This window comes from Sarcophilus harrisii, chromosome 2 (genome assembly GCF_902635505.1).
Source record: "Sarcophilus harrisii chromosome 2, mSarHar1.11, whole genome shotgun sequence".
Lineage (NCBI taxonomy): Eukaryota > Metazoa > Chordata > Mammalia > Dasyuromorphia > Dasyuridae > Sarcophilus > Sarcophilus harrisii.
This window is the reverse complement of record NC_045427.1, coordinates 481,303,693-481,328,932: the sequence shown is the minus strand read 5'-3', so window position 1 is coordinate 481,328,932 and position 25,240 is coordinate 481,303,693. Positions and strand designations below refer to the sequence as shown.

Here is a 25,240-nt window from a genome sequence, read left to right as displayed (position 1 = left end):
CTGCTAGGGAGCAATACAAGAAAGTTGGTTATCAGTTCTGATGGACCTGGCCATCCTCAGCAATGAGATCAACCAAATCATTTCCAATGGAGCAGTAATGAACTGAACCAGCTACGCCCAGAGAAAGAACTCTGAGAGATGACTAAAAACCATTACATTGAATTCCCAATCCCTATATTTATGCCCACCTGCATTTTTTATTTCCTTCACAAGCTAATTGTAAAATATTTCAGAGTCTGATTCTTTTTGTACAGCAAAATAACAGTTTGGTCATGTATACTTATTGTGTATCTAATTTATATTTTAATATATTTAACATCTACTGGTCATCCTGCCATCTGGGGGAGGGAGTGGGGGGTAAGAGGTGAAAAATTGGAACAAGAGGTTTGGCAATAGTTAATGCTGTAAAGTTACCCATGCATATAACCTGTAAATAAAAGGCTATTAAATTAAAAAATAAATAAAAATAAACTAATTTCCCCCCCCCCCAAAAAAAAGAAAGTTGGTTATATTTATAAGAACTACAGAGAAAAAAGATCAGACATTTCTATCCAAATTTTCCTAAATATTCCTCTAGACAAACAAAATGTTTTATATTCGGTGAACAACTTCATCAAAAGGAGTACCTGAAATTATTAAACAATGACAAATAGTAGTAAAAGCAACATAATCAGCTCTTACTAAGGATTCCTTTTGGAAAATGTCATTCAGAAACAACTTTCTAAATCTAAGAAGCCAAAGCAGAGTTCAAGTACCTTGTCAAAGGCACTGCATATAAAGGCATTTAATCTGCTTTCATTAAACTAGTAAGTGAATCTATTTATAAAAGCAGGACTAATTCAGACAAAAGAACAATATATATAATAACAATGTAGCTCTTCTGTATTTTAACAGAAATCACATAGATCTCTAAAGCTGGCTTCATCATTGTCATGAACGAACAACTTCATCCATCACCTGTGAGAATCTGGTTTGCCATACCTCTAAGTGAATCCACTGAGCAGTTGTAAGCATTCTCCTATAGATGATTCAATGTTTCAGCTTCTTTGGAAGAAGCTGATCAGGATTATACCAAAGAGCCTAGAAAAAAGAAAACAAATACCAGTCTTTCATTATCTTAAAAAATAACTTTTATTAATATTAATATATAATAAACAATAATATTAATAACAACATGTATATTTGGAACAGCTAAGCAGAGCAGTGGATGGAGCACTAGGCCTGGCTCTCTTGGACTCATCTTCCTGAGTTTGAATTTGGCCTCAGATACTTATTGGCTATGTGATCCTGAGCAAGTCACTTCATCTTCTCTGGCTCAGTTTCCCACCTGTAACTTAAGCTGGAGAAGGAAATGACAAAACACTCTGGCACCTCTATCAAGAAAACCCCAGCCGGGGTTATAACATGACTAAAAATGAATTAACATGAATATTGCTTTTTAAGATTTACCAAGTGCTTTACATATATGATTTCATTTAACCCTCATCACAACCCTCTGTGCTCAGTGATATTTTATTCCCATTTGATGGATATGTTGAGGCTTAGGGAGGGTAAGTGGCCTTAACCAGGGTCATCAGCTAGTCTACAACAGGATTTAAACTCAAGTCTTTCTCACTCCAAGTCCAGGGCTCCATCCCCTGGCCATCTAGCTGCCTGGTTTAATAGACCTATGCAGATTTAAAAAAAAAATTTTTTTAAGATGCCTCTAATATCAGGTAAGCAATATTTAACAAACCCCCATAAGACAGGACTTACAGTCGTTTTCTATAAAATGCCACACTCCAGAGCTGGGGTTCTTAACCTCTGTGTATTATGGGGAAGCCAATAGAACTTTTCTGAGAATCATATTTTTCAATGCATAAAATACAATATACTAAGTATAAAAGAAATTAATTATATTTAAATATAGTTATCAAAGCATTTTTTAAAAAGTTCAAAAACCTTTGGTTAAGAAATTTGAAATCAGGAATTTAAAACTTGAAGCCAATCATTGTCCTGTGTTCCCTTCTAACTGCCATTCCTTTTTCAAACTTCTTTATTAGGAACATTAGCCCTCCCAGAGAGTTGAAGAAGGGGTATGTGGAATTGGTTGTAGCCATAGTCTGGAGCCTCAAAAACTTTGAAGGATGAAGTAGGTTATAATAGTTTGGAATTGGAAAAACCTCGATTTAAATCTCCTCTCTACATTTGCTAACTATATGATTCTGTGCAAGTCACTTAGCTTTTAGCTACTTCATATAATTCTCTAAAACGAATCTAGGGATAGCTAGGTGGTGCAGTGGATACAGCACCAGCCCTGAAGTCAGGAGGACCTGAGTTCAACTGTGACCTCAGACATTTAATACTTCCTGTGTGACCCTGGGCAAGTCATTTAACCCCAATTGCCTCAGCAAAATAAGCAAAAAATAAAATAAAATAAAAATAAAAACAATCTAGTTTGAGATCTGAGACCTGGATTGAAGTTCCATCAAGGGTAGTTCACCATGCAAACTGAAGCATTCAAACAATAAAGCCAAATAGACCTTTAATTTCTAAGACTGATTTCTCTTATCAAGATTATCTGGCCTCTGGACTTCACCAGATTCCTTCAGACCTCTTAAGGAGAATTCCACAGAGGCTACAGGAGGATATGTGGATTCAGAGCAGTGGCTGTTAGTCCTGGCCCAGAAATGGTATTCTTTTCTTTTCCCTTTTGGGTCCAGCTTCACATCCCTTCAATTAGGATGGGCTTGGCTTTTTATCAAACAGTCCATCCTAGCTCATCAATCATACTTTGTTTCAAGTGGCTATCCTTTGGAATTTCCCTAAATCTCCAGAAACACAAACCTATTATAATTCACTTCATCCTTCAAAGTTTTTAAGATTTCAAATTGTGGCAACAACAAATGCCATCCACCCCTTCTCCAATTCCCTGGGAGGACTAGAGTACCTAAAAAAGAACTGTTTGAAAAAGGAATGGCACTTGGAAGGGAACAATATTTAAATTGAATCTGCAAATCACAGGACAATGATTGGCTTCAAGTTCTAAATTCCTGATCTTTCCATCCCCTAAAACAGAATAAGCAGCATTTTTAAAAATTTCTCCCCAGAGGCTATCACACTCATTTAGTATTTATGCTTTACTGAAAAGTTATATACCTTTGCATAGATTCTCTCTTCACAGTTTAGACTTTTAACTACTTCAGAACAAATCAATTCAACCAGCATTTATTATGAACTAAATGCGAAGAATGAAGCTGAATGTGCAAAGATTAAAAAAAATTAAAAAGCAACATGCTTTTCCCTTAAGGAGTTTACATTTTTCTGGAAAATATGTGTACTAGAAACCAAAAAACCAAAATTTATACAAAGCAATTTCAAAGATGAGAGGGTGCAGTAGTATAACCGGGGAGAACACAAAAAGTCTTATTTGGGAGAATGCACTAGAGCCAAGCTCTAAAGGAAGTTAGGGATTCTAAGAGTTTGAAGGAGAAGAATGATTAAGTTCCTCCACACCTGTAATCACTAGTGCAAAGGTGAGAGAAAGGATGTCATGGTGTGAAGAACAATTAGTAATCCATTCTTATGGAGCAAGAAAGAAAAGAATAGTAATTGAGAAGGAAAATGTAGATGGGAATAATATCACAAGGACTTCAAAAGCTAGGCTGAGGAGTTTGTATTTTATCCTAGATGCAACAGAACTACAGAAGCTTTTGAGTAGGGTGGTAACATAGTCAGATCTAATTGGGGGATAACAATTTGGCAACTGTGTAGAGAATGGGCTAGAAAAGGGAATGACTACAGGCAGAAAAAAAAAACAAAAACAACTATAAGACTATTGCAATTATGCAGGCAAGAGATAGTAAAAGCCTAGACTAGAGTTGAGACTAATAAGTTTACAGAATCTAGGTGCAAGAGATGTAGAAAAAGAATGGCAAGACTTGGAAATTGATTGAATATAGGAGCTAGAGAGAGAAAAGTCAAGTATAACCCAAGATATTAAACTCAGATGATGATACTCTTCATAGAAATAAAAGCTAGGAATAAGAGTTTGGCAGAAAAGAAATGGAAATGATTTGATTTGGGTTCCCAGTGGTTGAGTTAAATGATGAGGTTAGTGGCAGGTTCAGGGTTCAAGAAACCAAATGAAGAGGTTTGGCTCCCCTAAATTCCCTTGAAATCTGGCACATGGCAGGCAGTTGTGGGAATCCCCTTCTGATGGTGCAGAGGTCCTTCATAAAGGAATTTACAAACCTGAAAACCTAATAGGTAAAAGAAATTTATTATTGGCATTGGGAAGTCAGTCTTTGCTATGCATGAATAGAAAGACTGAATTCCTTAGTAGCAAGGTCTTGACAGAGAAGTAAAGTTTCTAGTAGAGAAATCCCAACAGAGAAGTATAAAGTCTTGTAAAGGAAATAGGCAAGATAAAGAGAGGGTAACGCTGAAAGAGAATATCATTTCAGCGGGCAGAGGGTTGCAGCTATGCCAGGGAGAGAGAGTTTCCTTGGCATGGCATATTAGGTCCTCTGCAAAGAAATGAGTTGAAAATTGCTGTTTTTATAAGGAAATCTGAGACAGAAGTTTCAAGACAATGAGATTCCCTCAAGGTTGTTACTGCCCCCAGGCCTAGATCAGACCACTTACTGGGAGTAAGGGTCAATAAGGGTCAATAGAAATCTAGATTTCCAGCTAATTGAGATTACTTCAACTGGTCCCACCAAGATAAATCACTTTATCTTGGTTCCCTTGGTTTATCTTTGGTCTCACAGAGGCAGGTTCAAGGAGAATTTCTTCTTGAAGGAGCTTCTCAAGTGCTCTACCTCATGGTTCATTCCCAAAGTCAGAGAGAGAGAAAGAGAAAGAGTTTAGGGACTCCCCTCATCAATACAATCAGAGGATCTCAAATCTCAACTCTGCAACTTACTATCTTAAGCAAATCATATAACATCTAAATCTCAGTTTCTTCATGTGTAAAATGAAGGGGCTAAAACTTAAATGATTTCTAAAATGCCTTCCAGTTCCAAATATATGCTCTGTCATCATTTGAGATACTTACAGGACATCTAGACGGAAACATCCAGCATGCAGGTGAGATTCCAGGAAAGAGAGACATAATTTGGGGAGTCATCTGTCTATAATCATGGAAGCAGATGAGATCACAGGAGAAAAGACAAAAGGATATCTAGAAAGAAGACTAGAGGATAAAGAGTTTTAAGGGTTGCACATATTTACTGAAGAGGAGGATAATGTTCCATCTAAAGAATACTGAGGAATGATCAGAAGAGGAGGAAGTATGGTCTAATGCAGGGCTTTTTAAACTTTTTCCACTTGCAATTCCTTTCCATCCAAGAAATTTTTATGTGACTGAGTATATAGATATGTAAAATAAGACATAGAAATCAAACGTTTACTGATAATAAATCAAAGAAATTTGTTTTAAAATAATTAGTTGGTATATATATGTGTTTATAATTTTGTCATTTATTAAAGATGAAAACAAATTTGCATACTAATGAGATGGATATATGTATTTATTTTTACATAAAGAATTAAATCTTTGTAAAATATTTGATACCTTTTATTGTTGTCAAATTTTTCATGACTCCCACATTCAATTATATGATCCTACATGGGAGTCATATGCATAAGGAAAACCTGGGTTCTGATTCATATTAGTTATATGACCTTGGATGAGACACTTAATCTTTCAGTACCCTAGACAGCTCTATAGCTGCAAAGGTGAAAAGCAGTTGTGTCAGGGAAAAATCCCTTTCCTGAAGCTCCTTGTGCCAATGAAATTACACATCTGTTCAAAAACAATGAGAGGAAATCAAGAGAGAATGTCATTGGAGACTATCAAAGTAGAGAGAAGCAGAGCTTTCAAGAGGCCAAGAAGAATGAGGCTGAAAAAAGGTCAATGGATTTGGCAGTTAAGAAATTGTTGGTCATCTTTAAGAAATTAGAATAATGAGTTTGTAAATGGATTGACAACTGAATGGTAGGTAAGGAAATGAAGGTAATTATGTGACCCCTTTCCAGGAATTTGATGGAGAAAGAAAGAGATATAGGAGTCATTCAAAGGCACAGCAGAATCAAGTGAAGGTCATTTAAATTATGAGGCAAGTTTTAAGGCATGAGAAAGGAGCCATGTATAGAAAGATTGGAAAAAAAAAAAAAAAAGGCAGAGAATGACAAAGGGAACAAATTCCAGGAAGAGACTAGAGATCAAAAGCACAAGAAGAGAGATTGGTTTCAACAAGGAGAAGGCCACCATCTTTCAGAGAATGGAGGAAAAACTAAGAGAACATGAGGAGGGATTGTGAGGTATGGAGAAGGAAACAAAATCCTCATGGATGGACTCTCTTTTCTTTTCTTTTCTTTTTTTTTTTGATTCTTTTTTTTTAATTAAAGCTTTTTATTTTCAAAACATATGCAAAACATTTTCAGAACATTTTATTTTCAACATTAACTTTTGCAAAACCTTGTGTTCCAATTTTCCCCCTCTTCCCCCCCCATCCCCTTCCCTAGATGGCAAGTAATCAATATATGTTAAACATGGTAAAAAAAAAAAAAACGTGTTAAATCCAATATATACATACATATTTAGACAATTATCTTGCTACACAAGAAAAATCAAATCAAAAAGGAAAAAATGAGAAAGAAAATAAAATGCAAACAACCAACAATAAAAAGAATGCAAATGCTATGTTGTGATCCACCCTTGGTTTCTTCAGTCCTCTGGGTATAGATGGCTCTCTTCATCACAAAATCATTGGAACTATCCTGAATCATCTTATTGTTGAAAAAAGCCACAGATGGACTCTCTTTTCTCAGAGAAATAAAGGGCCAGGTTTTTTTGCTGAATGTAGCCTATTCTAACAGACAGCAATGTGTAAATTTAAAGATATTTTCACTCCAAATGTTCATATGAAGTATTTGAGCTCATTCTGTGGTGGAGCCTTCCAAGCTTATATTGGTCTAAGCAGCCACAGTTAGATACTCTGTACCTTGACCCCATCCTAGTGATATCATTTTGGTCTTTGAGCACCAAGGACAACAATCAACTTAACAAAACACCTTGCTCCATTGTTCAGTGTTTGTCAGTGATCAATAACTCTTCACAATCATGTTATAGTCTTGCAATTTATATAGGCAACAGACCTTGGCAGAGGTGGAAATTCAAAATAGTAAAAAAAAAAAAAAAATCATAATTTATGGTTGGCAAGCAGTTATTATGGTTGGCAAGCTACATACTTGTACATTTAAACTGCACAATAGTATGGTAAATAAATTGGAAAACATAGTAAGGATGATTAATCTGTACAACTTGGCTAAGTCCCCCTGCTTTAAAAAAAAAAAAAAGAATTGGAATTACCCTCATTAATTCTGACTTGAACCAAAAAATGTTTGGAAGCAGCTAAATAGCTCAGTGAATAGAGCACCTAAGTTCAAATCTGACCCTAGACATTTACTATCTGAGTGACTCTGGATAAGTAACTTAACTGTTGTCTAATTCAGTTTCCCCACCTGTAAAATGAGAGTATTAACAGTATCCATCTTTGCTATGAGGACAAAATAATATTCCACTAAGATTTAATTCTTTATATAAAAATAAACAAACACATCCATCTCATTTGTATATAAATTTGCTTTCTTTAATAAATGGTAAAAATTACATTTATACTAGAAAATTGTTCTAAAATAAAATTATGATTTATTATCAATAATGTTTGATATGTATCCCTATTTAATATACTTATATATATATATATATATATATATATATATATATATATATATATGCCTAGGATTGCATAAAAATTTTTTAGTTGAAAAGAGGTCAGGAGTGGAAAAAGTTAATAAGCTCTGCTCTATATTATATAAATTCCACATTTATCATACCATGTATACAAAAGAAAAAGACTCTCACCTAATTATGGGGGGGGGAGGCTGGAAAGAAAAAAGTCTTTCCTTAAGTTGAGGAATACTTATAATCATGGTAGATTCAAATTGTGTTCTTTTCTTTTGACTACTGATGGACCTTTTATTTCCATCTATTTTACCAAGGTTTTCTTTCATTGTAACAAGACACAGTCATCATAATAAATTGTATCACTTCTTTCCTAAAATAGTCATTTATTAAAATTACAATGTGTCTGATAAGAAAAAAATTAAATTACCTTAAGCATAGCTTCTATTGGCATCTCTTTTGTCCAGGTCATACAGAAAGAGGATAACATAAGAAGTACACATCCCCACAGTCCTTGAATTGTGGTTCAGACCTGATAAGAAATGATTCCTTGAGCTGAGGAGGATTATTCCACATGCTAAGTTTTCTACCCATCAATAATATGTTTTCTTCTTTTGACACATCACATGTAGAATCCGACCAAAGTCCCTGTGAAGAAGACCATACTTAGATAGGAATTAGAACCAAATCCCAAGGCCTAACATCCAGACTCATAGAACCTAAAAAGAAAAGTCTATAAGTAGACAAAGAAAGGCAAGGCTGCAAGTAAGCACCAACTAAGCTTGAAGTTAATTGCTTCTGAAGCCAAGTAGGCTCCTCATTTAATAGGAACTGATGAGCAAACCCAGAAGCCTGTTGCCCAGAGTGTTACTCATCATTTTCTCAAAGAGCTTTTGCTGCATCATTCTAGTCCACACAGGTGTTTGCTGTGATAGCAGCCTTTGGAATTGCAGAATTACTTCCATTAGCATGTAAACAAAAAATAGTAAAATGAATCCAAGGAGGGTTAACTGACCTAGGGCCCAACCCATAGATGCTCACTTAGAGAAGAACTGCAGCAGAGCAAAAGCTAAACAGAGGATTGAAGAAGCAGCCCCTAAGGAAACACTATCTTAACTAATTCTGCCAGGAAATCACCAGCTCCTTCTGGTTTCTACCTCGTTTCTGCATATACTACACATTTCTTAACTACTCTCATAATTCTGCTTTCAGGTCTAATCTTTTAATTCTTTTACCCGAATTACCAATGCACTTCATCCCCTTTCCAGCACAGCTCCAGCCTCTCTCCTAAACCATCCCCGGCTCCAAACTCTAACTGCCTAGTTTGCTCCCTCCCTCCCCCCCCCCAATTTATTCCTCAATTCTATCTTCCAAATATCAATATCTTGCTTCTAACTAACCTTAACCACTCTTTCCCATCCCCCCCCCCCAAAAAAAACCTCACATTTCCGCCGAGGTTTTATTACTCTCTCCCACCAAAACAGTTCCCATTTACCAAACTTCTCCTCATTTGGTGGGGAGGAGGGGGAGAGGGGGGCTTGAGGTGAGAGGAGATAGGCCATCCATCCATCCACAATCCCCCATTACTTTTAAACCTTTTCAGCACCTCCCCAAATATGACTCCCAGACTTCTCCACCGTGCCCTCACCTTCACCAACGTCCCCATTTTTCCTTTTCTTTCTCAACCCTTCTCAATCCCCCTTTTAACTCTCCTCCGGTCCTCCCACCTTTCTCCCCTTAACCTATCCCTCTACCCCAACTCTCCAAAGCGTTGGGTTTGGTTCCCCTCCCCCTATTCTTTTATTTCCCCCTCCTTTGATCCCTTCCTCCTTACTCTCCCCCACATATTTCCAACCAATTCCTTAAACCCCAGTGAGCTAAGCCCTGGGACCAACCCCCCCCCCAGTCCCCCAACGGAAGAAATGGGGCCCCGGCTGCTCACCGGTCCCCTCCTCCGGTCCTCGCCCTCCTTGGGCTCCGCCTCGCCTCGCTTCGCCTCTCCGGCCTCGGGCTGCGGCTGCGGCCCCCTAGAGTCCCGGGGCTCCGCCCGCCTTCTGACCGAGGCCGGGGGTCCGGGACTACGCCCGGGGCGGGGGAAGCAGATTCGTGGGTAGAGGTTGGGGCTCAGGGAGGGGGAAAGACTCCCTTCAGAACCGGGACAGAATCCAAGGGAAGGCTGGGGAGGAGGGGCCCCTCGCCGGGCTGGTCCACGACCTGAGTAGGGGCAGGGGGCGCAGAAAAAGTGCCTCCTACCTGGAGAGCTAGCCCAGGAGCATGGGAGCTCGAGGAGCGAGCTGCAGAAGCCTAGCAGCTCCAAGGCCAAGGGCGGAGGCGGGGCCCGCAGGCATCCCAGCTCCGAGCCCGAGAGGCGGGGACTCCTGGGGCTTACTGGGGTGGCCCTCTCCCCCAGTGCCCTGGTTACCTCCTCCCGGGAAAGGGGACCGTGCTTAATCTTTCTGCAAAAATGTGAGACTTCAGGAGCGGTACATGGAATACATCTTCAGGCCTGGCCGAAGATTGGGTTGCGCGTAGGCTATACTTGTTATACTTGTTTACCGATGCAATCGGTGGGATCACTGGAAAGTGGCGGTGACTTTTTTTTTTTTAAGATAATCAGTAAAACCTTACTAAAAAAAAAAAGTAATCATAGCCTTTGCAACCAAACACCTTTCCTGTCCTTCCTCCTGGGGACTGCCATTTTCTTGAGAGCAAACCTGTGTCAGCAGTCAATAACCCCAGAGTTAGCACCTATTATCTCCCAGTCATTTGGAAGTCAAAGACCACTACCCAACCCGCAAAAGTAACTGTCTGTACCCTTAAGGAATTTATATTCTACAAGGCGATATACTATCTTTTTGCCGAGGAGAGAGGAGTGGTGTTAGCCCGGCACTGACAACTAGAGTATTAGAAATCCTGGGGGAACTGGGGTAGGGGGACAGGACCGTTACGGGAAAGCAAACAAGATTCCCTTCTCTCCCCTGATGTGGATTTTGCCTAACCTTCCAGACCTGGCACCAGCCCTTATTTTCTCCAAGAAGCTTTCAAGGACTAGCTCAACCCTGCCCAATTCCCAGTGATGGCTGGCTCCTGGTGCATTTATTTGCTACATAATTAGCTGCACAATCAGCTATGACCTTATGACATCTTGTATTGCTTTGAACTGTTATTTAAATATTTTTAGTGTTACACTCAACATGAATATTTATATTTTTACACACTCGATTCAGCAAACATTTATTAAATATTTATTGCTTCAAGGCACTATCAAAGATGTCCAGAACACAAAAATTCGAACAACAATCTAAGGACAGGGGATATTTTAATTTGCATTATAGTTATGAATTATTGGGAAGAAAATGTTTCCTAAAACTTAAAGCAATATAATAAACAAACATTGTTGCTGTTATTTCTACTCCTTTTATCTTATTTCCCTCATTAAAGTGAAGGATCCTGAGAGTAGGGCATAGGTCTTGTTCATCATCTTCAATGACTGACACAGTACTTTGTCCAGAGTTGGCACTCAATAAATACTAGTCAAGGGAATGATTTAACTTGTGAGGATCTACACTGCTCAACTAAACTGTAAACTTCTTGAAGGCATAGACCATAATTTGTAATTCTAAAATCTTTTAGTACCTAACACTACTGTTCTGCACAAAAACAATGATCTGATAGGCCAGGGTTTTCATATACAGTGCAAGAGGACTGGATAGAGATAGGGAAAATCACCAAAGCCTAATCACAAATAACATATACACTAGGCATTCCTTGGCAACTAGGTGGTACAGTAGATAAAACTCTAAAGTCAGAAGACCTGAGTTCTATTCTGGCCTTGAAAACTTTCTAGCTGTGAGACCCAGGGCAAGTCACTGAACCTATCTGCCTCAAGTTTCCACATCTATTAAGTGGGGATAATAACGGGCACTTACTTGTTAGGGTCATTGTGAGAATCAAATGAAATATATATGTATATATATATATATATTTCATTTGATTCTCTATATGTAAAGCTCTTTGATCTGGCTTAATTAGTATTATATACTGGTGTCAAACTCAAATAGAAACCAGGCCACTAAACCAAACATAAGGATCTTTTTAGAACAAATACGGACTTAAGAAAACCATATTTTTATATATTTTGTTAAACATTTTCCAATTATATTTTCATGTTCTAATATACTGAGGAATATTGGGGGCCTTGTACATGCTGACTGTGTGTGTTGTATTAAACAGTTCTGTCCTAGAGAGATCATTCAGACTTTTAAACAGGGACTTAGATATATGTGTAGTCTTTTAGAGGTAGAAAGCCCATGATGATACATCAGCTAGTAACCTGTTCATCTTGGGGAAACTGAGGGCTAGAGTCACCCTGAAAGTTAATGGCAGACCCCAAGTCTGGTGCTCTTTTCACCATACTACCAATCAAACAAGGAATCAGAACAAATGGTACCAATTTGCTGAACCACAAATACTAATTTCCTGAAGACAAATATTAATTTTACTGACCTTTAATCTAAACCAATTTTTTTTAAGCAAACAGCTAGCTAACCAATTCAAACCATACAAATATCTCTCCTAAAACAAAACAAAAAAATCAAAATATTCTCACAATTCAATCCCACAAACATTAAATCTAAATTCTAGTAACAAAAGCTGACATTAAACAACACTTTATAAAATGCTTTATATCTATCGTCTACATCCATGATCTACATCACAACTGCTCTGTGAGGTAGGTAATACAGATATCCCCACTTTACAGATGAAGAAACAGAAGCATAAAATTTAAGTGATTTCTTTAAACTCATGTAGCAACCAAGCGGCACAGCCAGAATTCAAACTCAGGTTTTCTAATTTGTAGTCCAGTGCCAATTCCACTAAACTTGCCAATCATTTAGTCATAGTACCAACTTATGAGATAGGCTACCTATTCAATTGAAGGGCATAGTCAGTATGTAGGAGCTTAGATTACAGCCAAAGTTAGAGTTGAGAAAAACCTTTGGAGGGGCTAGTTAGCTAAGCAATGCTCAAAACAAAATGATAATTTTGACACAGGATATCCAGTCTCAATATCTACTATTCATCTATATTTAAAGATTACCTAGTGCCATTTACAGGCTTAGTATGATATATTGTAGTATGTTGTAGCTCAGGGCAGGTTAAGCTTTACCCCTTTTGAGGAAAAAAAATACCATATTTCCCAGATACGAGTCAACATTGGCAGTTCAAAGATATGAGATCTGGCACCAAAAAAAAAAAAAAAAAAAAAAAAAAAAAAATCAGCATTGGTGCATACCTTAAAAGCAATTGAAAAGGGGGGCGGCTAGATGGTGCAATGGATAGCGTCCTAGTCCTGAAGGGAGGAGGACTTCAGTTCAAATTCGACCTCTCAGACACTCAATATTTACTAGCTGTGTGACCCTGGGCAAGTCACGTAACCCCAAGTACCTCAGGGGGAAAAAAGGCAATTGAAAAGGAGGGTAAAGGGGGACCCACTTCGTTAAAACTGGGACAATTTGCTAGCTGAAGACCCAAACTACCAGAATAACCTCCCCTATGGTTTTTAAAGAAAAAAAGTGAACAATAATTACTATGGACTAATAAAAACCCACTTTTAAAAGATGACGATAATCCTCACAGAATTTGTGAATTAGAACAAGCTGTGGAATTATTAAACAACTTGGCCAAGGGCCCCTACAAGTAAATATTAAAATCAAGTACAGAATCTTCTCCTTCCAGAATCCAATTGCATTAGGTTACTATATAACTAAAACTACAGAAGACGCCCTGCTGATTGGTTAGGGATGATAGCGGTCTGGATCCTGACGCAAATGTTAGTGGTGTTTGGTTTAAAATAACAGGAGGGAAAGGTGTAATTTTTTTTCCTTTAAAAACTTCTTCTCAGGACTGTGGGATGTTGGGGAAAATCTGCGTCTCCAAATTTACTTTTAAAAGTATTATTTTAAATTATCCCATTCATTTTTTGATAGATCAGTTCTGTACAGTCTGAATTCAATAACCACTAAAACGTACTAGAACCAGCGGTACAAATTGGAGACGTTAGGTTCGGAGCAGTAAGGAGATCTCTGGGACTTATTTTGCCAAAACCTGACCCGTTGGAAAGCATCTTTTTTTGGAGGGGGGGGAGGGCGCGGGATTTGGAGCCTCGCTATTACTTTGACCACTGCTCATGCGGGGTTTGGGTGGAGGGAGTAGGGAGAAGAGAGGAGAGGGGGGCAAGTGGAGGGGAAGAAGAAGAGGAGAGAGAAAAGAAACGGGAAGACGGTAATTCAGTGAGGGGCATAGGGAAGGGGATGAGCCGCGGAGGGAGGGAAGGAGAGGAGCGAGGAATGAAAGCGGAGGGAAGCCGGGGACAGGGGAAGGGTCCTTCGCAGAGGCTCGCAGCCCTCCTCCCCTGCCCAGCCCAGAATAACTGGCGTCCGTCACCCCGCGAGCCCACACTCACCTGGGCAGCCCGGGCTCCCGAGCCGCCGCTGCTCCTTCCCCTCCCCCCCCGTTCGGGCGGCGGCGGCGGCGGCGGCGGCGCAGAGCAGGGGCGGGGCCGGCCGGGGCGGGGCGGGCTCTCGAGCGCGCGGCCCTATGGGGAGCGCCCGGTGCGGGCCTGGGAGCCGGGGGCGGGCCCGCGGCCGCGGACTCGGTGCGCAGCTCTGACCGCACTCGCCTGCGCCGGAACCGGCCCCGAACGTCTGCGCAGGTCCGGACCGGGAGCCGAGGCGCGGGAACCCCGCGGCCGTGCCTGGCAGGGGCCTGGGCGCGGGGGGCCATGAGGCCCGGCAAGACCTTCCGCAAGCACCGCGGCGACTCGGACTCGGACTCGGACGAGGACCCTGAGGAAGTCCGGTGAGTGGGCAGGGGGCGGCCGGACTGCGGGGCGGAGGAGCAAGACCCCGCAAAACTGCCGAGCCCCTGCCTGGGCGGGCGGGAGCCCCCGCAGACCCGGGAGGTCTCTGCCTGGCCTTGGGGGCAGCGCCTTTCGACCCCACCCCCGAGCCTTTTTGTTTGACATCTCGCTTTTCTCCGGGTGGTGGTCTCCGCTGCCCCTCCCCCCCGGGCCAGTGCCCCCGAGGCTGTGCGGGAGCCGCCGGGGGGAGCTTCCCTCCCTCACTGGCTTCTCTGCCCGCCTCCCGGCCTGCCGGAGGAGGCCTTCTCTCTGAGGACAGACTCTGGCTCGGCCCTTCTCTGTATCCCGGGCCTTAGATGCTCACTATGTGCCCGGTGTCTTGACAGACGGCTGCGTTGAGTGCATAGTGTGCCTGAAGTATGTACTGTGGGTTCTCTTCCCGGCGTCGCCCCCAGTGCAGCCACGCTCTCCTCGGTGACTGTCCCGTCCCTGACAGACTGCGGGACTTTAAGGCCTCCGGCTGCATCGCTCCCCACAATGCCCCGGGAAGCGGGCAGCGGGAACGTCATTCTCCTTCTTACATAGAGAGACGGATACGTGTGTTATGTCCCATCCCACGGTAGACGGGAGATGTACTAAACGTTCTCTCTTTGGGGAGAAGGGGACAGTCTTACATACAGGAAGTAAAGGAGAAGAAGGGGGAGAATGAGAGAGATGCTGAAATCTAATTTGTCGGTGCAACGAAAGTTAATCCCTAACACGCCTTTTACATTTCCCCTAATCCTCTCCTATGAAGATACACACACATGGGTAAGGTTGAAAACTGCCACACTTTGGGGCTGTTGTCCCACAGCAGGTAAGAAAATGCCCTTAACCTGGCTTTAGTGGGAAATATAGACCCCGGGGGAAAGAGCAGCCAGGGACTAGAGCTCTCCATAACCAGACCTGATTTCATTTTGATTTTTGAGTTGCTTAATCATCTCTCTATGTTATCTTCAGGTTGAAACTGGAGGAAACCAAAGAAGTTCAGAGCTTGAGGAGAAGACCTAAAGGGGTGAGGTAGGTCCGGCCACCTTGGATTGTGGACCAGGGTCAGAAGAAAAGAGGAAAAGTCTGTCTGGATCCTCTTTGTGTGATGCTGTAACAAATGTACAACTATTTGAAATAGCCTATCTTCCCTGTTAAACTGTACACTAAGGCATTTCATCTACTACCTGGCTTCCCCTGTTTTTTCTAGGCGCTTGTCAATAGTTCAGAATGAGAAGTAGACAGAGTACACAAAAGAGGTGCTTAATGTGTATTTTGTTTCAGTTTTCTCTGCCAAGGAGAATGGCCTTTGCATTGAAAATGATATGATAAAAAATATTTAGAGAATATGAGGGATACCATGATCTTATTGTTTACATCCTATGGAACTGAAGGAACTGGCAGAAATTTTGAGCCCCTCTCAATGGTATTTGGAAAGATCATGGAGAACGGAAGTAGTACAGAGAGGGCTGGATTTGGAATCACAAGATCTAGTTTCAAGTACTAGCCCTTTTTATCTTTGTGACCTGGGTGGGAGGGAATGGAGTTTTGGATGAGGTTATCTCTAAATCCTCAGAACCTACCGGTAAAGTTGAAAGTCTAGTATCACTTTTAGTCTTGTTGGTTTGGTTTTTTGTTTGTTTTGTTTTTTAAACATAATCTTTCCTAACATGCCTTTTTGGCTGCCATTATTCACATGAACTTTTTTTTTTTGTCAGCTTGGGTAATGAATTTTTGAATTGACTGCTTTATGTCTTTCTGTCTTTGAGTTGTACCCACATTTTTTCCCCAGTGCTGTAGCCCTTCTGGTTGGGGAGAAAGTACAGGAAGAAACAACTCTAGTGGTGAGTTTTGCTGACATCTTTGATGAATGTCATGATATATGGCTAGGAAGGATGATCCTGAAAGATTAGTAGGTTTTAAAAGTGTAGTTTATAGTTCAGTAAAGCATATTTGTCCTCCAGAAAGTAGGTTGTCCTCTAGAAAGGTTATCTATTCTATATCAACCAACATTTATTGATATAACTTATTCAGGATCCTAAGTGTTAGAGTCTAGCACTTAGTACTGTTCAAACACTGATAATTATACTATGGGTAATAAAAAACACAAATAAGAAATGATCATTGTCCCTCACAGAACTTACAAACCATATTTGGTCTTCATTATCATCATTCTTTTTTGGTAGGATGATCCCTTTAATATCAACACTGGAGGAATGGTGGACATGAAGAAAATTAAGGAAAGAAACAAGGACAGGTTGGTGGAAAACATTTTTAGAAACTGTTGAGAACATTTTCTCTCCCTGTGAATGTACTCAGTTTTGATTGCTCAAAGTAGTAGCAAGACTCACTTGCATCCTCAGAGAGATTGGAAGAAACAGCAGCTGTGAAAAAAGGACTCACAAAATATTCTTCGATGTATTTTTTTTTTTTTTTAATGAACTGAATAATTTTTTTTTCCCCAAAGCAACATTAACAATACCATACTTCTATTTCCATTTAGGATTAATGAAGAAGAGGATCTCAACTTAGGGACATCATTTTCAGCAGAAACCAATCGAAGAGATGAAGATGCTGACATGTAAGTGTTTTTTATTCTCTAGGGTGTGAACAGATTACCTTTTTATTGTGGATTCTAAATCTTATTTCCCAACTAAAGCAAGAGAAATTTTTGAAATTTCTAGAAGGCTTCAAAATCATTTTCCTTTCTGTCTTCCACTCTCCCAACCTTTTCCACCTACCCTGTAGTTCCTGAAGGTCCCCTCAATACATTTTTTTCTTCTGCTGGACCAACTAAAGAGTGATAAATCAGAGCCTACCTTGTATGCTACTTGCTGTCTCTTGGTATGTTCTAGGATGAAATACATTGAGACTGAATTAAAGAAGAGGAAAGGAATTATGGAAAATGAAGAGCTGAAGGTGAAATTGAAAAATGCTGAAGACTGTCTCTATGAACTCCCCGAGAGCATCCGAGTCTCCTCAGCAAAGAAAACGGAAGAGATGCTGTCCAACCAGATGCTGAGTGGCATTCCCGAGGTGGACTTAGGCATTGAGTAGGTTAAAATCTTTGTAAAGAACTCTTCCCCCCAGCTTCTTTCTAATTCATGATCCTCTGTCTCTTGTGTACTTGGTGAGGGTGGAGGGAAGGTGTCAGTCTTAACTCTTGCTTTTGAATTTCCCATATTTTAAGATTAAGTGATTTTTCCTTCTCTTCCCTACAGTGCAAAAATAAAGAATATCATTTCGACAGAAGATGCCAAGGCGCGTCTACTGGCTGAGCAACAGAACAAAAAAAAAGATAGTGAAACGTCTTTTGTTCCCACAAACATGGCTGTGAATTATGTGCAACACAACCGATGTAAGTGTCTCTTAGGCACCTACCTTCCTCTCTCAGGGCACCACAATGGCCGGACCACATACCCTTTCTCATACTTCTGTTCCACTGTGTGGGCAGGAATATACTTAGAGTCCTTAAACTTGTGAGTGAGCTGCACACAATAGGTGCTTCTCAATATTTGCTGAATTTGTTGTTCAATTATTCCCTATTAGTTTATCATGAAGAGCTCAACGCCCCAGTTCGGAGGCACAAAGAGGAACCGAAAACCCGACCTCTCAGGGTGGGAGACACAGAGAAGCCAGAACCTGAGAGTAAGAGCAAGTGTCTGTATTTCCTTGGTTTGGAGTTTAGGGGAGAGTCCTTGACAAATGGCAAGGACAGGAAAGAGAAGAAAAAGGCATTTGATGGAAAGACTTTTTTCTAGAGACAGTGTTCTGCATATTTTATCTAAGGCTGATTTTGTTATAATCCTTTCAAAATTTTTCATATTCTCTTGAAAGCCCAGCAAACTGAGCAGACAAGGGGCCCCCATTGATAGTTGCTCCTGAACATGTTCCCTGAGAAGAGGTGCTCTGGGACTCTGCCCTGCCTTCCTTACCTCTAAAAGCCCAGCACTATTAGGCTTTTCCTTTTATCCTAAATAGAAAAAAATCATAGTTTTCTATTTTCCTTCTATTTTGACTACTATTATTTTTGGCCCTAAAACAGTGCTATTTAATCCATGTCTGCTTTTTTGATCTGGTCCTCTTGACATCTGTTACTGGGTGGGATTGGCCTGGAGGTTCCCCTGGCTGTATTCTAAGAGGCATATGATCAGAGTGGCAAAAGAGAAGAATTTCTTATTTCCTGTGACTCTCCTCTCCAGTTCGGACTTATAGGGAATCCCCTAGCAAAAGAATCACAGGAATCTGTCCTGGAAGTTCCTGCTTGAACATTTCCATCTTCCCTCCACCTTCACCAAGTACATAGTAACTGCTGATATTTGTTGCCTAAGATGTTCAGTTTTAAGCTATGGCTGACATATTTTTCTTCTTTTTTTTTCTTTTAAGAGTCTCCTCCAAATCGAAAGCGCCCCCCCAATGAAAAGGCAACCGATGATTATCATTATGAGAAGTTTAAGAAGATGAACAGACGATATTGATATTAACTCAATGAGAGTAGGTGGGGAGGGGATTTTTGCAGAGAGTTTATTTTTTGTCAAGTACAAGATGCAGTGTAAATATCACAGAAAGAAAAGTTTGTTTCTTTTAGATCTCTTTAGACTGTGTAGTTTTATAATCTTGAGTTTAAAAATTATTTCTAATTTTTTTTTTTTGCAAATAAGTATGTTTATGAATGTGACCATATGAACTTAGAATGTAATGATCTTGCATGTTACCTGCCAAGTTTTCTTAAGATGTGGATTAACCTCATTAAGCTGTGAGGTTTTCCTTTATTTTGGTCAAATAGTATTCTTGTTCCTATTTCCAAATCTCTTTTGTAAATAAGTTGGTTTTCTTTTGATATTTAGGTCAAGTGAAATAGGCACAGGATTTATGCGATTTTATTCTTTAAACTATTTTCTTATGCCCAGGTATTGATCCACAGCTTAGTTAGGAAATCTTGTTTAAGAAATATTCACAGGACAGAAATTTGTCACTTGCTGTGTGACCTTGAGCAAGTCTTCCTTTCCCCTTGAACCACACTTTCCTTGTCTGTAAAATGGGGTGATTAATAACTATATTACCTTACCTCAAAAGGTGTTGTGAAGATCAAGTAAGTACTTTGTAACCCTATAGTGCTTGTTTTTAAAAAGGAAGAAAACAAGAATAGCAAAGAAATCCAGGATAGAGTTAAGGAGACAACAGTGACTTTTCGGACTTTCCTAGAATCTTATTGGTTGTTCTATACAATTTATTTCTCTATCAAGAAGTTATAGCTGGATGTTTTAATAATTACATAAAATAATACATAATTCTTAAATAGAAGTTAAAACCAGACACTTCAAATCTATCTGGGAGATATTTATCTTCTGCCAGATCTGCTGGTGCCTGGCATTTCAGATGCCCAGGGAACTAGGGTTCTATATTCTTAAACTCCAGGGTGAACCTGAGTGACTGCAATGGACTTTCAAGTTTCCCTCAAAAGATATTTTTTAAAAACCTGATTTATAAGGAATTGATGTTTCACAAAATTACTTGATTTTAAAAAACATTGCCACTTGGATTGTAGGCTTCCTTTTTTTCAAAACAGACCTTCTGGAACGAGTAATCAGTGATCATCTTGGGATAGGAGACTTGAAAACTCCTAAAATGCTCCCAAAAGTTTGTGCTACAGGCTGAAAATTTTGATTCAAGGAAAGTCAGGTCCAAAATGTAATATTTTAGGGCCTGTCAAGAGAATAAATGTAAAGTCCTCTACAAATGTGAGGGATTATTCACCTTGCCTTTTGAGATTAACACATAGTAAGCATCTAATGAATGCTTTTTCATTCATTCATTAAACTAATAATATACTTACACTACCTACCTCATAGGCTTGTGAGGAAAGTGTTTTGTGATTAGTTGTGAAGTGCTATAAATTTGTGAGCTGTATTATAAGATTGTTGATATGGGGCTTGAATAGATGTCGTCTAATCCAACCTTCTCATTTTACAAGTGAGGAAACTGAGGTTTGTCAAGGTTCAATGATTTGCTCTGGGTCACAGTGGTGGTCTTTGTAGTACAGATGTATTAGTACTCCTTTATTGACTTGCCCTCATACAATTGGTATCTATTGTGCCTTTCAGAAAGAAGTGTAGAGATCATCTCAGAAAGGGAAATGAGTCCCTAAAATTCCATGATCTGATAATTCAATGAGCACTGGCTTCCACAAAAGTCCTGCTTTGATGCTGTGTATGGCAGGAGGTGACCTGGGTTTTAGAAGACTCTAGCAGAATCTCTTATGCTGTAAAGGCTTTGAGTATGGTTATAGTGAGGAACTTTTCTCCAAGGATCAGTCTAAGGTTGAAATAAATGTATTTAAAAGCACTTAGCAAATATTTACAGTATGCCAAGCACTGGAGATATAAATACCAAAAAGACAGTCCCTGCCTTTCAAAGAGTAACATTCTAAAGGGGGAAGTGGTGGCGGCTAAGAAAGGTTGTTTTAGTTTGCAAAGTCTTAAAGGTGGTGAGGGGAATAACATTTAATTGATATATTCTTTCCAAAAGCAATGGTAGTATTGATCTGAATAAAGTTTTCAGAAGAACAAATGAAAAGGATGGTAGTGAATTAGAGGAGATAGGGACAAAGGTGAGTTTATAGTGGTATAAACTGAAGTTGACAGAATCAGGAAATTAAATATATCATGAATTGAACAATGGAAATAACAATGGAAACTGGATACTGTGAAATTATGAAGACCAACCTTGAACCCAAGGAAGAGGTATTAGAAGATACCATCTTTACAAATGTGGAGGACTGTGGGTGTGGACACTGCATATATGTCAGATATCATGAATGTGTTGTGTAGTTTTGCAGTATTCTTTTCCTCTTTTATTGTTATGTAGTCCTTAAACATTTGGTATTGTTATTACAGCTCCTGCTACCACTCTGCCTCCCTATTGCAGACAGGTCCCCAAAAGGCGGGCTCTGTCTCTCCTTGGGTTAATAGGAATAAACTCCTGAGGAGTTGGAAATGTCTTTAATATTCTTGACTCAATCCCCTATTCCAACACATTCCCCAATTAGTATCGATTGCTCCAGTGATGAGCATCCCCATATCATTTAACCAATAATATCAGTTAGCTTTTACCAAAGGATATTTGCTGAGAAGACACATTGGTCAGAAATACAAATATCCCTTTCATAATGGGGTCTGTACCACTTCAGTGCCTGAAGACAGTGGGCTTCAGATTAGAGCTGCTGCCAGGAAATATTTGCCCCACAAGCCTACTTGGGAATGTGGGCTACTTGCTGGAAAAGTTACTTCTTTATTAATCCAACCACTGCTGGGACGAGGTCAGGCAGTTCACTCCAAATAGCAATGCTTATGCTTCCCTACCGCTGCTGCTGCTGATAATGACAGACTCTAGGATAGAGTCTAGATCCCTGCTCACTTGTGACTCTTCTGATCTTTCAAAGCTTACAGAGTCCTTAACTTAGTTCATTTTCAATGCATCACCTAAAATTAAGAAAGACACACTCAAGTGGACAAAAGAAAAAAACCTATTCAGAGCCAGGTGTGAGACCAGGTTGCTAGCCCTGGTGCTCCCTCTACTATCTAGATGCTTAAGAGCAGATATTATTTTGTCCACCATAAGGAAAAAAAAAAAAAAAACCTGTGTGGCCCCCTAATGCATTGTGGCTTAGCAGGCAATTAAAAAAGCCTTTTTTGTTGAGTAATTAGTAAATGAAAATAAAATGGCCAGGGTATGCTGAGTAGGAAAGTAATCCCTTCCTTTCCTGTAGTAGCTGACACTGAGAAGCAAGCTTATCAAACGGGCAATTAACCTCAGGAGGAGTGAACCCTCTTTGGTCAGTGTCTTATTACAATTATAAAGAAAGGTTCTCTGGGGGGGGTCCTCCCCAAAAAAGGAACATTGGGATATAATGGGTGATATGAAAACGATTTAAAAAAAACTATTATAAGCTGCTTGAAGATGACAGTTATCTCAATTTTGTAGGTGTGAGCCCTCACCCTGGCATTCATAAGCCAGGCATTTCATTCATAAGTAGTAGAGTTGACATGGTTGACTTAACTATGTCTTAGAACAAAGGCCCCCACCTCTCTGTCCCATCATATGCTCTAGTATTCAGGGACATCGGCTTCCTTGCTTTTCCTTGAACAAGACATTCCATCTCTTCAGTGGGCATTTTCTCTGGCTGCTCCCATGCCTAGCATGTTCTCCTTCCTCATCTCTACCTCCTGACTTCAAGTCCTAGCTAAGTCCCCACCTATATGAACCTTCTTCAGTTCCTCAATTCTAGTCCCTTCCATCCATTGATTATCATGTACAATAATCTTAAATTTCCATATTTGTCCATTGATTATCGTTTGTTTAGTGTGTCTACCTCTTTAAATTGTGTGCTCCTTGAGGGCAGGGATTTTGCTTTACCTTTCTTTGTATCTCTAACCCTGAGCACCCTGCCTGGTACAGAATGGGCACTTAATGTTTATTGACTGATGGCTGATTGACAAGCCAATCTACATTGGTAGGGAGAGTTCTGCATACCATGAAATTACACATCAGGTATTAAAAATATATATTTTATATATCTGTGAAGATGTATTTTCAATATATTGAATGTCATTGTAACATTTTCAAGGGCATATTTTCATTTTTAATCTTTGTATTCCTAACACTTAGTATGTAGGAGGCAGTAATACCATCTAGTCAATTTTTCGTATCAAGAATCACAGAATCTTAGGCCTGTAAGAGATCTTGGAGGCCAATTACCTCATTTTATAGAAAAGAAAACTCAGTCCTATTGAAGTTAAGGCAATGTGTAGTGAGAAATGCACTTAACTTGGAATCCGTTCAGGCAAAGACAGATGCTTCTAGAAGAACATCACCAAGGCTGCCCAAGGAAAACTTCACATTCAGTTCAAGCTTGTATTGGTGATAACAGTAGTAGAAAAAAACACATTTGTAAAATGTCACTTGACTGGGTAGATTGAGAAGTATGTGGCCACCTTGGGTGTTGAAGTCCATCCTCATGTTTTCTATGCTAACAGTGGTTCTATTAAATTCAATATTTAGAATACAGCTATCCTAGAGAAATTTGGTGATCTGAGAATGGCTATTATTTTAAAGCTCAGTGTGCTGTTTTGATATAACACTGACAGTTCCATACAAAAAAGTGTCTAACTGACATAGAAATCTGGTTTCTTCTACTGCAAGAAAACTCTCCAATTCCGTAGTAAATTTTAACTAAAGGGACAGCTAGTGGCGCAGTGGGCTTCAACTCAGGAAAATTCCTTTTCCTGAGTTCAAAGTGACCTTGGGCAAATCACTTAACTCTGTTTGCCTCAGTTTCCTTATGTGTTAAATGAGCTGGAGAAGGAAATGGCAAAGCACTCCAGTATCTCTGCCAAGAAAACCCCAATTGGAGTCACCAAGAGTTGGACCCAACTTAAAAGTTTATTGAAAAATAGTAAAAAAAAAAAAAAAAAATTCAGCTTAAAAGTAATTACAACTTTAAGAAGCCCTTTCTTTGTCTTGTTAGAAAACATGGAAATTCTAATTTGATCCTTCAGAGGTGATCATGGACCCAGCATTGGCAGCACTATATGAACAGGTGCTTAGATCTGTGAGGGAATGAAACAAAGTCTTGAATCAAAACTCTGCTACTTATTATCCTTAATTTCTTGGGCACTTAACTTTTCTGGGCCTGACCAGTGTTAAATCCAATCTTATCAATAGTTTACCACCTATGCAATCTTGATCAAGGCACTTGGCCTTCCTGAGCCTCGGTTTCCCCATCTGTAAAATGAAAAAGGTGGACTAGGGTGGAAGGTATCTCTAAAATATCTCTGGATCCTGGACTGGTGTTCAAGTGTCCCAAAAGAATTTGGAAGCTTGGGGCAGCTAGGTGGCGCAGCGGATAGAGCACCAGCCCTAAAGTCAAAAGGACCTGAATTCAAATGTGACCTCAAGACACTTAACACTTCCTAGCTGCGTGAACCTGGGCAAGTCACTTAACTCCAATTGCCTCAGGGGAAAAAAAACGCCAAGAATATGGAAGCTTGGATAATTTCTAAGTCGAGGTAAAAAATTTATTATAATACCAATTAAAGTGGGCTAAATTTCAAAAGAGGAAAATAGAAGCAAGCAGGTAAACTTATGAGGAATGGGAAGTAGAATAAAGAACTGCAGGGTAAGTGACGTCATGGGAGTGAGATTCACGTGACTGGTGGGTATTATGGTAATGGGGGCTCACAACGACCCCCCTCATGAAACAAAAAAGTGCACATTGTTTTGAGTCCAGGTTCTAGATAGCTGCTCTCACTTTGCAGTTGAAGAACCTAAGGCAGACAGAGGTTGAATGACTTGCTCGCCAAGGAAACATAGTCGCGTTCGAGTTCAGGTCTTCCTCTCTCCGGGCCTAGCTAGCATCCTCTGTCATTTTTAACTGTGGGAAATAGTCCTGAGAACCACAGCCTGAAGGGGGTGGAGAAAGGGAAAGTGGGAAGGAAGTGGGTGTTTTGCCCGACTCCAAGATGGCCGACTTGGGTTTCGCTGCCAGTGCCCCGAGAAAGCGCAGGAAGTGTTTCCCCCTCCCGAAGATGGAAGCGGGCGGTAGAGGCGGGGCGGAGCCG

General features: G+C 40.0%; 2 protein-coding genes across 12 annotated transcripts in view; one reads left to right on the top strand and one right to left on the bottom strand.

The window, feature by feature from the left end:
* Positions 1–14,278, bottom strand: part of USP20 (ubiquitin specific peptidase 20) — a 49,026-nt gene extending 34,748 nt beyond the window's left edge. Inside the window, exons 1-4 of one of the 10 annotated variants that reach the window (XM_031954812.1) lie at positions 14,199–14,278; positions 8,163–8,380; positions 5,039–5,176; positions 982–1,080 (exon numbers count right to left, since the gene is read on the bottom strand). The gene's annotated coding sequence lies outside the window, so the exon portion shown is untranslated. The other 9 variants (XM_031954813.1, XM_031954807.1, XM_031954811.1 and 6 more) reach the window with 9 other exon arrangements.
* Positions 14,279–14,352: 74 nt separating this feature from the next.
* On the top strand, positions 14,353–21,621 carry C2H9orf78 (chromosome 2 C9orf78 homolog). 2 transcript variants are annotated; one of them, XM_012553971.3, is made up of 10 exons: positions 14,503–14,593; positions 14,981–15,450; positions 15,594–15,653; positions 16,414–16,465; positions 16,808–16,878; positions 17,125–17,202; positions 17,477–17,674; positions 17,843–17,979; positions 18,171–18,269; positions 19,008–21,621. In XM_012553971.3, the coding sequence occupies exons 2-10, from the start codon at positions 15,401–15,403 to the stop codon at positions 19,097–19,099; spliced, it is 837 nt and encodes a 278-aa protein (XP_012409425.1). In that variant the 5' UTR covers positions 14,503–14,593; positions 14,981–15,400; the 3' UTR covers positions 19,100–21,621. The 2 variants fall into 2 exon arrangements, with proteins under 2 accessions (XP_003757448.1, XP_012409425.1); XM_003757400.4 differs by lacking the exon at positions 14,981–15,450 and having other exon boundaries at positions 14,353–14,593.
* The last annotated feature ends 3,619 nt before the right edge of the window (positions 21,622–25,240 follow it).

Excerpts from the sequence above, each read along its gene's own strand:
- C2H9orf78 (XM_003757400.4), top strand. The coding sequence starts at position 14,517 with ATGAGGCCCGGCAAGACCTTCCGCAAGCACCGCGGCGACTCGGACTCG. Across the intron at positions 16,466-16,807 it reads AGGAAGAAACAACTCTAGTG|GATGATCCCTTTAATATCAA; the intron begins GTGAGTTTTGCT and ends CTTTTTTGGTAG. Across the intron at positions 18,270-19,007 it reads AGAGAAGCCAGAACCTGAGA|AGTCTCCTCCAAATCGAAAG; the intron begins GTAAGAGCAAGT and ends TTTTCTTTTAAG.